At 34.3% G+C, this 12,225-nt stretch overlaps 1 protein-coding gene and 1 pseudogene across 1 annotated transcript in view; one reads left to right on the forward strand and one right to left on the reverse strand.

The window, feature by feature from the left end:
• The window catches only part of KYNU (kynureninase), a 714,170-nt gene extending 708,064 nt beyond the window's left edge, over window positions 1-6,106 (forward strand). The window contains exons 20-21 of the mRNA XM_037521827.2: window positions 4,025-4,255; window positions 5,711-6,106. Coding sequence (XP_037377724.1) covers window positions 4,025-4,255; window positions 5,711-5,833 — 354 coding nt within the window. The 3' untranslated portion in view covers window positions 5,834-6,106. The remainder of the gene's footprint in view (window positions 1-4,024; window positions 4,256-5,710) is intronic.
• A 2,021-nt stretch (window positions 6,107-8,127) lies between these two features.
• LOC119254742 (MICOS complex subunit MIC26-like) lies at window positions 8,128-8,995 on the reverse strand (annotated as a pseudogene).
• Window positions 8,996-12,225: the final 3,230 nt, after the last annotated feature.

Below are 12,225 nucleotides of genomic sequence, written 5' to 3' on the forward strand. Positions count from 1 at the left end.
TTTTTAAATTCTCAGCTGGATATGAAGATTGACTTATCTTTTTCTTTAATATCTAAACTTAAGCCTAGCAAAAGAACCCCAAAAGCCACAAGGGGAGGGATATACACTTCTCAGGAGTTTCTATCGCTTAAGTATTTCTTTGGAGTCTCGGAAATACCTGACATATGTCATTCATGGCTGAGGTTATATATGAGGTTTTTTGAAAGTCTTCCTCTCCATTATAAATTGTAAAATTCTGAAAATACAAAATAATACATTTCATTATTTCCCATTCTTTACCTAACAGGCACAATGTTCTACTTTCTAGATTTTTCTGAGTCTGCCATGTGAGAAAGCCTCAGTAAATTAAGCACTTTGGTAGTTCTCATAGTTGTTTCAAAGTTATTATGGAAGATCAGTGGTTGAAGTTCGATAAATGTAAGAAATATATGTGTGAATCACACTACCTTTCTTTGTTGTCTCTATTTCCCTTTTGAAAAATAGTCTACATGTCGAATACCAGCTGGAGGAAAGATTCTTTACTTAAGAATGAATGTACATGGGGCCTCCCTGGTGGCTCAAGGGGTTAAACACAACACTTATGAGGCAATCCATAGCCTCTGCAGCAGGAATTCAATCCACGGCCGGCCAGGGAGCTACCCATGTGGTGCAGCAGACCTCTTCTGTCACGCCTGCTGCTCCCCTCAGCAGTTTATTTCAGTCACTCTGTTCCTCACTCTGTCTCTGGTGAATCCTCTCACCCCCTGCACCTCTGGCCTGAACCCCAGTCCTTGTATGCATAAATAAATGGATTCTTTAAAAAAAAGAATCAGTGTACATGAATATGATCTCAGAATTGCAATAAAGTGATTTTTTTCACTTAATATGGTTGTTTACAATGACATGTGCAATGACTGACGCCATGAAAAATAACTCCTTATAATCAGTTTCAAACTGTCCCTTTCTTTATATTGTTGGCTCTTAATCATTTACACAATAATTTTTTTAATACTGTAGATCAAGGGAAAGAGCTCTGGGGTAGGAACCAGGAGGCAAATACACTGTCCCCTTCCTGGGACAGCAGGTGACCTTACACAAGTGACAACTATTCAATACATTTGCCCCATTTTTAAAATGAAGGTGCTTGGACTAGACTCAAAAATATTCTCAATCTTGCAATTCTAAAAGTTGAAATTAAATTATACATATATTGAATTTTGAAGGGTCATATTTATATGCAGCAATCAGTAGATAATTTTTAGACACTTTCAGTAAATGAATTTATAATGAAAGGAGTAGCTTTAAAATGTAAAATTAGAGCAGTCAATTAAAATACATGGCAAGTGAGAAGAAATGTATTATGTGTTTCCTCAGAAAGTTATTAGAGAACCAATTTGAAGATTTTAAGAGAGAAAATATGACAATTAAAAACACTAGACTATACTTATTTTTCTTATTTAAGCTTATCTGAATTCTCTAGTTTTACATTCATTTTACCCCAGTAAGAAAAATAAAATAACATGCTGAATCTCTGCCAAGAATTCTATTACAATCCGAATATTTCAAACTGCACTTTTCATTTTTTCTAATTTAAAAAATTACTCTTTTTTGGGGTCTCCTTGGTGGTGCAGGGTTAAAGTCACAGAGCTATCAAGCTATGGCCAGGCACTGCAGCATGAGTTTAATCCCTGGTCAGGGATTAAACTGGAGCAGCAGACTCTCTTGTCTCACCTGCTGCTCCCCTTAACAGTTTCAATAGTTCTTCCTGTTCTGCTCCCCATACTGTCTTTGTTGAATCCTTATAGCCCCTGCTCCTTGGCCTGTACCCCAGTTCTTGTATGCATCAATAAATAAAAATAAATTATTCTTTTTCATTCCTAAAGTCATAAAAATAATGAGTAGCAAAAAAAAAAGGAAGGCATTTGTTTCATTTCCCTGTTAATTCCTATTAGACACTCTTAATAATTTTATGTGAGACCTCAGGAGAGACTTCTACATTCTGTGAGAAGTAGTTAAGATACCCCAGAAATTAGCTCAATTTGCTGTGGTTATAATGTGGCAGTAGCTTTTTAAAAAAAAAAAAAGTGATTTCATTATAATAAAGAGCCTATGTTATTTAAAAATTTTGGTTTGTTGCTATAAGAAAAATGCCTGAAAGAACAGTCTCCTTTTAAAGTCTCCTTTAAAAGAAAAAGCAATCTATGAACTTAAGTAATATTTTCGAAAGTCATACTAAAAACATGAATACAAATAAACCTTACTGAAGGTAAATACTTCCACAGTTTCCTTACCTATGACTTTGAGTATCATAGCAAACCAAAAAAGTTCCAGGATTATATATCAAATTTTATTAAATTATTACTTAATCCATGAATTATTATTAATAACCAAAGAGAAACTCAGAAGTATTCCTCTAATATTTTCTTTTCCCAAACCTGACAATCAAACCACAAGCAGGGTTTGCCTTATCTGTCTCTGCTCCTGCCTGCCACAAGAGTGTTCATTCTTGGACCTGACTCTTGATCAAAAACTTGGCTATGTTCCCTTGATTCCTAATTGTGTCAGATTCTCTTATGTTTAGTTTGACATGAGGAAATGTGGAGATGCCTCCTACCATACTCCTTGTTACTAGGGTAACCTAAGTCTTCAATCATTATTGTTTTCACTGCCAATCTCAGATCCTTTTTTTTTTTAAGATTTATTTATTTATACAAGAACCAGGGTACAGGACAGATGTGGGGGAGGGTGAGAGGATTCACCAGAGACAGTGGGGAACAGAACAGGCAGACTGACTGAAATACACTGGAGCAGTGGGCAAGACAGGAGAGGTCTGCCAGGCCACGTGGGTTGCTCCGCATCCAGCGGGGATCGAACCGGTGCTGCAGAGGCTGCAGACAGCTTCACAGAGCTGCTCTCAACCCCAATGTGCCACCAGGGAGGACCTCAGATCCTTTTTAGATAAAGACATCAGTCTCTACTAGAGCTGATCTTGTCCCAGGCTGCAGACAGACATAGTGGTCTAGCTGGAGAGAAAGAGACAGATTTCAGTATTTCTTCTCTCTTCCTTAGATGTTATTTCTTTCAATGAAACTTTCATCCTCTCCTTCAGCCAAATCCATAGCTTCCATGCTACGTAGGTCAAGAAAATCTATGCCTGAGAGTTTTGTGTCCTATTAGAATGCCTGCCCACACTCACCATGTGTATATACAGAAGTAACTATTTTCAGAGACTTCATCAAGTCACCGAATGACCCTATCTTTGCTCTGTGGCATAACATGATACAGAAAAGGGACATTAAGTGGCATGCCAGTGCATCACACTCCGTTTGCAGTTCATTCAGTTCTTATATGTAGGATATATTTTTAAACTCTACTTGACCTTAAGAGATAAGCTAGAAAAACATGTCCGTTCTGACCCCTAATGTTCCAACACCAGTTATTGTGTGCCCTTGTCACTCATCTTAACATAAGACACCACAGGCAGCGAATGGCAGTATTTTCACACTAGTGCTAGAAATATTTGTTTCCCTTCCTGACAAAACATAGCTTTATTATCTAACTGCTTGTTTTCTTACTGTTAAACTGGGGGAGATTTAGAAGTTGTTAAAACAACTATAAATAATATTGGCTATACTGCTTTCTACTTATTCACAGTGGTTTGCTCTCATTGACATATCAGAATAGAAAACAACCTTCCACTTAGGATTATATAAAATTATTTTGGGAGAAATGTTTGAACATTATTATATTTGAATGCATTTGTTTATTTTTTACTTGTACTAATTATATTGAGCTTATTTCCTTATTTTGCAAGAATTTTTTAAATGATGTTTGTAGTTTTGTTGTTGTTGTGGAAACCTTACATTTAATTATATGGTCAAGTATTTAAAAGAGGACATGTTTTTATAAAAAGATTATCTAAAGTGGGATGTTTATTGGCAAGATTAAGAATGGGCATTTCCTTTTTTATGTAGGTTTTAAGCTATTTTTGTTGCTTTGTAAATCACCCAAAAAAATGTTAATCCAATTGTCTCTTACTCGGCAGATATTTAAGCAAGCAACTATGAAAGCATTAAGGAGAAAATCTATTTTGCTAACTGGTTATCTGGAATACTTGCTCAAGCACTACTTTAGCAAAGATAAAGCAGACACCAAGAAACCGTTTGTGACTATAATTACTCCAGCTCGCATAGATGATCGTGGCTGCCAGTTAACACTAACATTTTCTGTTCCAACAAAAAATGTTTATGAAGAACTAGAAAAAAGAGGAGTTGTTGTAAGTATACCTCTTGCTTAGCTATCGGTACAAGCTATGAGTTGTGTTTTGAGTATGAAATTTATACTCTTTGGTTTATTCACTTTTACATGTTATTTCACATCAATCCATAAGTTTGTGCAGATCAGTTAAATTCCAACTAAGCATTCAGCACTGTGTTAATTGAAAGGCATAGAGATCTATCATTTCTGATAAAAGAGGAAACTACAAATTTTGGTTATAGGAAACAATTTTATGCATTTATTCTTTTCATTACAGTTTAGGCAGAATAAAATCGCTTCACTATAATCAATTTGGGCATGCTTTTCCGTAGTGAAAATCCCAATATACATTTATTGAATAAACAAAATTAAAGAACTATCAATACAGTATAGGAGAAAATAAATCAGACTCCGTTCCATTAAACTTAGCTATTTTCAAACTTGTTACTCCAGGAGAGTGATATGTGGACACATCTCAAGAATATCCACCTTGTATGATATTTTTCAATTAATTAATTTTTTATTTTATTATATTTTATTGAGGTATGTTGGCTTACAACACTTGCTGAGGAGTACACTATAGGTTCACACCTCTTCACATGGTGGTATCTGAATTTTTTTTTCTTAATCCTTGTACCTCACTAGCCTTAACCTCTTGATCAGAACTAGTAAATGTTAACTGAGTGATTTTAGGAAAAATAATGATAATGTATCAATTTTCTTAATAATGTAATATAGGAGCTGCTGTACTCTGAATCTTTTGGAGAAGTCACAGTAGATTTTAGAATCACAAATCAGGATATCGAGATCTCAAATCAAGCTCTACCATTTCTAAACTGTATGCTATTTTAAGTTTCTTAAATTCTCAGTTGAGAACTCATCTGAATTGTGGGTATAAAAATAATTATCAATGAGTTGTTTTGGGAATTAAATGGACCAGCACACACAAACCATTTACTATATGGTCTAGCCTATAATGGGAATTTCTTAAGGAGAAGTATAATGATCTTCAGGGTAGACCAAATTATCTGGGCCCAAAACATGATATTTCACCAATCCCAGGGATATGCCCACTCCTTAGATGTGAGATTAGAGTTTAGATGATTAAATGTAAAGAAAATAGACTAAAATACTTCAGGTATGTGTGAGGGACTCATTCATTTTTAAGTGTTTAAGGTTTTCAGTCTCTCCAGGGGCCACCCCATAAATAAATTGTGTATAAGATTGACTAAATACTTAAAGATAATTCAGGAAAGAACTTTGGTTATTCATGTGCCAACCAATATTTTAGTTATTATGCAAAAGATTGTTTTAAAATGCATAGAAACACCCTATTTTAACAAAAGTGAAAAAAATTGCTAATAATATTACATTTCAGGGAAATCAGTTTAAAATTTTAAGTAAGTTTATCTTGAATGTAAATTTTCATCATATGAAGAATAGTAACATTCCTGTGGCTTTATTTCCCTTACAGTGTGACAAGCGGGAACCAAATGGCATCCGAGTGGCTCCAGTTCCTCTCTACAATTCTTTCCATGATGTTTACAAGTTTATTAATCTGCTTACTTCAGCACTTGACTCTGTAGCAACAAAATAGAGTAGTGTTTTCTAGAATAAATTTTGCAAATAATACTGAAATGCACTGCAGTTAATTTATTATTCAAGCTTTAATTATTAGAAGTATTTAAAAACTGATTGCACATAACTAGAAGTGAATTTTACACTCTATAAAAAAACTGGTTTTAATTTTCTAAGAATCTATGGTCCCAACGTACCCACTGGGCTGTCCACTGTCTTGATGTTTGGGGGATCAAATTCTTGTGTGTGCAAGTATTACACACACAATCTTAATTAGCTGTCATATTTCATGGTCAGTAAAATGTTCTTTGTTATCTTAATTTAAAATTTGACAGATAAATTCCTAATAAATATGGAATCTTTGTGTCAATTTTAGAAAGATTGTTTTTAATTGACAAGAGTTTCTTGTTTCATCCAAGTGCAATCTAAGGAACACAAAACACAGTTTCTAGGTCATTTTCAAATGTTTTTGATGACAATTCACACTAAGAAATATATTGAAGGGCCTCCCTGGTGGCGCAGCGGTTGAGCGCTGGGTTGCGAAGCTGCCCGCAGCCTCTGCAGCGCCGGTTCGATCCCCGGCTGCTCCCCGGCCACCGGAGGAGGGTCCCACATGGCGTGCAGACCTCTCCTGCCGCCCGCTGCTCCCCTCAGCAGTGTACTTCGGTCCTTCTGCCTGCTCTGCTCCCCGCTCTGGCTCTGGTGAATTCTCTCACCCTCCCGCGCTTCTGACTGTACCCAGTGCATGTATAAACAAAAAAAACAAAGAAGGAAAGAAAGAAAAGAAAAACATGCCTCTATATAAAAATAAAAAAAAAAAAAAAGAAATATATTGAATACCAAAGACCATTATTTATGTGTTTATGTGCCTTATTTTATCGATACTAATATACAAGTTTTTGCCATTTTTAGCATTTCTGAAAGAAAACATCTTTTAACTTTTCAATTGTGTCCTACAATTATTATTAGTTATAATTTCACATTCCCATCATGAAATTAGTATGAATATTAAAATTAATAGATAACTGCTTACATCTGAATTAAAAAAAAAACAGTACACACATCACTTACAAAGGTTTCATAAGTTATTTGCCTGATTTATGATATTTATTATTCTATTTTTTCTTATTCTGATAAATGTTGTTTGAAACTCCTTAAATTGATTTCTCCACCCACTCTTTCATCCTAATCCACTTTTCAAATATGTTCTTTTATCTAATGTTATCATGATCTCATTTTTTAATGATAACTTCCCCTGATATGGATATTACTCTCTCTAAACTAATGAAATAAATCACTCCATGACACTTGTGATTGAGGCTTCAAATTAAGAGATGAGTACTTCATATTTTAACTTCTGCCCCAAATCTATGGCTTTTTTTATCCACTATGAAAACTACATTATCACTCTGCCAAGTTGGACTTACCTAATTTTAGCTGTTGATTCCACAATCACTATCCATAAATTAGCAAAATATTCTCAATTTACATATATTTAGTTGGCAAGAAAGCATAAACACAACATAATAATTGCCTCTGATTAAAAAAATGAGTGAAATTAACTTTGATAGCTATTTTAGATATTAGAATTAAATAAAAGATGAATTCTGACACCAAGACAAGATGATATTTATCAGGTACTTACCACATCCCAGACTACGCTGTCTCACTTACTTGATGGTAGCAAAGTTTTACTCTAACTTTCAGCAAAACTCATCTTCATAGATTAAAGAATTCTAAAACCTTCAAACTTGACCACCCATGACTTCATGAAGAAGTAACCTCACAGTGGTAAACAAAACAGACATGGTTTCAGCTGTCATGATTTCAGCTGTCATAGGAAAAACAGGTAATTACACCCAAGTAAAGAGATAATGACAAATTATAACTTCTATAAAAGACAAGTGTGATTATTATGAAGGAAAATTCTCAAGTATATTAATTAGATTGTTGAATAATGGAAATTGCTTTTAAGTTTAAATTCTAAAATATTTCATGCTACTAATATTAAAATTATATCAAGTTACAAGTTACATGCACTAGGAATTAAAAGCATAAATAGCACTATGTACTTGTCACCCAAGTTTAAAAATACTCTTTTTCCCAATTTTCATTCCCTTCCCTCCTCAAATCCAGAGGTAATTACCAAATTATATTTTGTGTTAATCATTCCTTTCCTTTCTTTAAAATTTTACATTACATATTACCCATAAAAATTTTAGCTAATATTATCTCTGTGTGATTTGGATAAATTAAGCACACACTGTATGTTCTTCTGCTTCTTTTGCTCAACATCATATTTTTTTTGTTAACTTAGAATTTTAATTATGTACATAAACAGCGACATGAGAACAAGAAGTTCTAAGGCTTGGACATTATCTTTAGGTGAAAGGATTTCAGGTTAGTCCACTTGTAGTATGGCATACTTCAAGTTAACAAAGAGGCCTAATGTAGATTTTCCTGAAGAAAGCCAATTTGCTACATTCAATAATGACTTCTCTGCCATTTTTTTCTGCAGAAATAGTGGTTTACTTTATGGAGTTTCCAATGTTCACCTGTAACTGATTAAAACGGGCATTGTATGGAGTATTCTACTTATTTCCGGATGAGTTCTTCACATTTCCTGGCTTTTGAAAGTTCTCCTTCCACAAATCTTCTACAACTATGTAGCCATGTAAACCCCAATCATATAATTTCTTTCCACTGACCTGGAGAAATACGATGGCTTGTTGTGGATAATAAATAGAGGCAGCTAATCCCATGAAACTAGGTGGATACACCAGCTTCTTTATTTTTGAACCTCAAGCCAAAAGGAGTCCAACAAGGCCAGAAAAACCAATAACACCTAGTCTTGGAAAAAATCCAGGAGGTGAATTTTGGAGATAATCATAGCTGTCTAAGCCCAATTGAAACAAACTTTGCATCTTGGGTTTAGTTTGGGAGTACATTTCCTGACACCAACTTGTATATGGCTCGCAAGTTGGGTCCTTGGCTCCTCCACATATTTAGATTGACCCTTGGGAACAGTGTAGAGTGAAAGCTCATCAATCTTCACAGACATTTTAGGAGGTGGATTCTTTTTTGAGGCTACATAGACTTTGAAGGTGAGCAGACTCAGGCTGGCTGGCCCCATGGACCTCTGAATTACCTTGAACATGTCGCTGGCAGCGGCGGCTCCGGCAGGGTCCCATATTTTTTTTTTTTGAGATTCATTCATTTATTGCATATAGTTTTTCATTCATTTTTATTGCTGCCCAATATTATATAACTACTGATCAACATTTGAGATGTTCCAAATAAGTTTAATATTAAAATGTTGCTACTAATATTATCAGCATGTTCAAAAGTTTTTCCAAGATATGACTGAAAATGTTGGATCATACGGCAAATGTATTGTTCAACTTTACTTTGGAACATCAAACTTTTCTGAAGTGGTTGTACCAGTTTCCACTCCAAACAGTATGAAATGAGTTTCTCTGCTCCTGATCCTTTCTAGTATGAACTACTGATTGACTTTGTAATGTATATGTATTTATATAGCCAGATCATTACAAAAACAAGAAAGAATAAATGTAGAATTTCTACCCATGTTCAAGTTCTTTCCCATTCCATATTTCCTTCACTCCCTCTTTCACAGAATTTTCCTGATGATTACTCCTTCAATAAAACATACTTATTCAAGTATCTTTTTATTTCTGTCTCAGTCTCAAGCTCTTTTTCTAAGGAACCAAATATAAGACAAGATTTCCTTTATCTAGTTTAAGTATGTCATAGTCTGGATCTAATTTATGAATTTATAGTTCTATTTCTGTGAGTTTTCATACATAAAGCCTTATTTGCTTGTGTAGATCATAATTGCTAACTTTAAACTATTCATTTATCTCTATCCATTAAAAATTCTTTGAGAACGGGGTTAAAGTATTTTTTTAAAGATATTATTGTTCGCTTGCCCAGTTGCTAAGTGACATCTGACAAAATAACATGGTGATTCTTGTTTTCATGTTTTTCAAATTTCATGAATAGCATGAAACAAGATACATAAATCCTTCCAAGGGCCAAGCTGTAAATTCTCAGAAAATATTACTTCTCCCTGCTGACCCTTTACGTATTCTTTCCTTGTCACCATTACACAGAAATCTCCCATTAGTTTATTTACCTTGGAGAGAGTGCGGCTTATTTAATGCTCCATTTAGATGCTGTGTTGAAGCTCAGTGACTCTAGGATTTGGCAAAAATTCCTAGAGTGAAGGGCAGCTTTGATTCTTGTCTACTTTTATCCTTGCATATTTCCCAAAGTTCTGCTTTATTTCATTTTGGGGGTTCTGAGAATTTCTTGCTTTCATACCATCTCATTTTAAAAGACTTTGTTGTTATTTTCATTTTTTTATGGTGTCTAATCTCCCATAACATGCTAAATTGTCAAGAAATGCTTTATGATTGAAGACAAAAATAATATCTACTTCCTTTTATCTTAAGTGGACTATGTGAAAAATGAATTATGCCTCTTAATAACTCATGTACATGTAAATACATACCAATTCTTTACAGCAATGCTCTTGGGAGCTGCAATAAATAGGACTGTTTGTGTAACACTAAATTATACTTGTTATGCAAACTGACTGAAGAAAAGGCTGGTGTAAGGTCACTAACTTAATTTCAAATTAAAGAAATAACTTTATCTGAAGCTATTTTCTGCTCAATAACTTTCCATTTACTTGTAAGTTCAAAACTACGTGAGTTGGCATTCAAATTTGTAAAGTCTTTGTTTCACGGATTGAAACTGCTAGAGCGTTGAGTTTTAAGTACATGGATTTTTGAAACAGTCTTAAGAAAGAAACTTGTAGACACCTTGGAAATATTACTTCATAAAACACAACATGGAGTACATGGAGTCACTGAATTATGACTTCCCTTGAATGTGATGAATGTGATGATTGTGGGCCATTAACATCTCCATAATGTGTTTGAGAAAAATACATGATATGTCCCTGTCTTCTGGTGACATTATTTTTAATCTCAGCAAGATGTATTTTCAAAGAACAAGATAATAGAGAATTATTATGAAGTAATGAATTTAAAATTTCTGATGTGTTTTAGGTGAATTACTATTATTCTTATTAATGTTCAGTTTTTTAACTCTTGACTCTTTAAGGTAGCCCTTGAACTCTTTTAGCATTATCTCAACCTTTGAAAAATAAAATCATTGCTTTTAGTATGACAAGATGTAAGCTTAGCGTCTGTATTTCCTCTCTTAAACTTGATATCACCTATTACTCTAAGACTATTCTGTTCCTTTTGGAGGAAAGTGGCATTTAGAAACCATAATCTTAACATTAAGAGTGCTCATTATAATTTTGCTAATTATTGTTTTTAGGATATTTAATTAACAAAGTTTGGAAATATGTATTTTTAAGAGAAATCTATCATGATTTCATTCACATTTTATTTTAACATTTTATTTTATTTTTTTTTTTTTTTTTTTATAGAGGCATGCTTTATTTATTTGTTTTGCTGGTTTCTTTGTTTGTTTTGTTTATACATGCACTGGGTACAGTCAGAAGCGCGGGAGGGCGAGGGAATTCACCAGAGCGGGGAGCAGAGCAGGCAGAAGGACCGAAGTACACTGCTGAGGGGAGCAGCGGGCGGCAGGAGAGGTCTGCGCGCCATGTGGGACCCTCCTCCGGTGGCCGGGGAGCAGGGATCGAACCGGCGCCGCAGAGGCCGCGCGCAGCTTCGCAACCCAGCGCTCAACCGCTGCGCCACCGGGGAGGCCCTATTTTAACATTTTAAAAGAACAGTAGTATTAGGACAAGGAGAAAAAAGAGAGGCATCTGCATAGTCACAGGTTAGTAGGGCTGCCTCCTGTTCATACTTTAAAGCCAATTTTGGATAATAGGATTTTTTATTTTACTTAATTAGTTTTATCCTTTAATCTTATTCTGGAAATCTTCATCCTAATAATATTAATTAATGGTTTTATCATATATAAAACATACTGTCAGATGTGTAATTTTAGAATTCATAACACTGAAGCTATTGTGACAGTGTGATTAAAATAGTTTAAGATTTTTTTGAAGACTTTTCTCCATCGGATACATTCCAGTAGCAATAGCAAGTCAAATTGCTATGCTTTAAAGAACTTGTAATCAGCTCTTTTCTATGTATCATTATGCCACCAATTGTATTTAGAACTTTGAAATTTTTCTTTCAATATTTATAGATGCATATGAAATTTTAAAATTTATTTCAGAGCTATAAAATACTTAACATAATTTCAATCTCAAATCTGAAAACCCAGATATTAGTCAGAAAAGTATAGATTCTGTCTCTATACCCCTCTACCTCTTCTGTTTGTACCCTCCCATTATAGGTATTCTTTGACACACACACATATATGTACATGTATGTGTTT

This window comes from Talpa occidentalis, unplaced genomic scaffold (assembly GCF_014898055.3).
Source record: "Talpa occidentalis isolate TD23 unplaced genomic scaffold, MPIMG_talOcc4v2.1 talOcc4.3, whole genome shotgun sequence".
Lineage (NCBI taxonomy): Eukaryota > Metazoa > Chordata > Mammalia > Eulipotyphla > Talpidae > Talpa > Talpa occidentalis.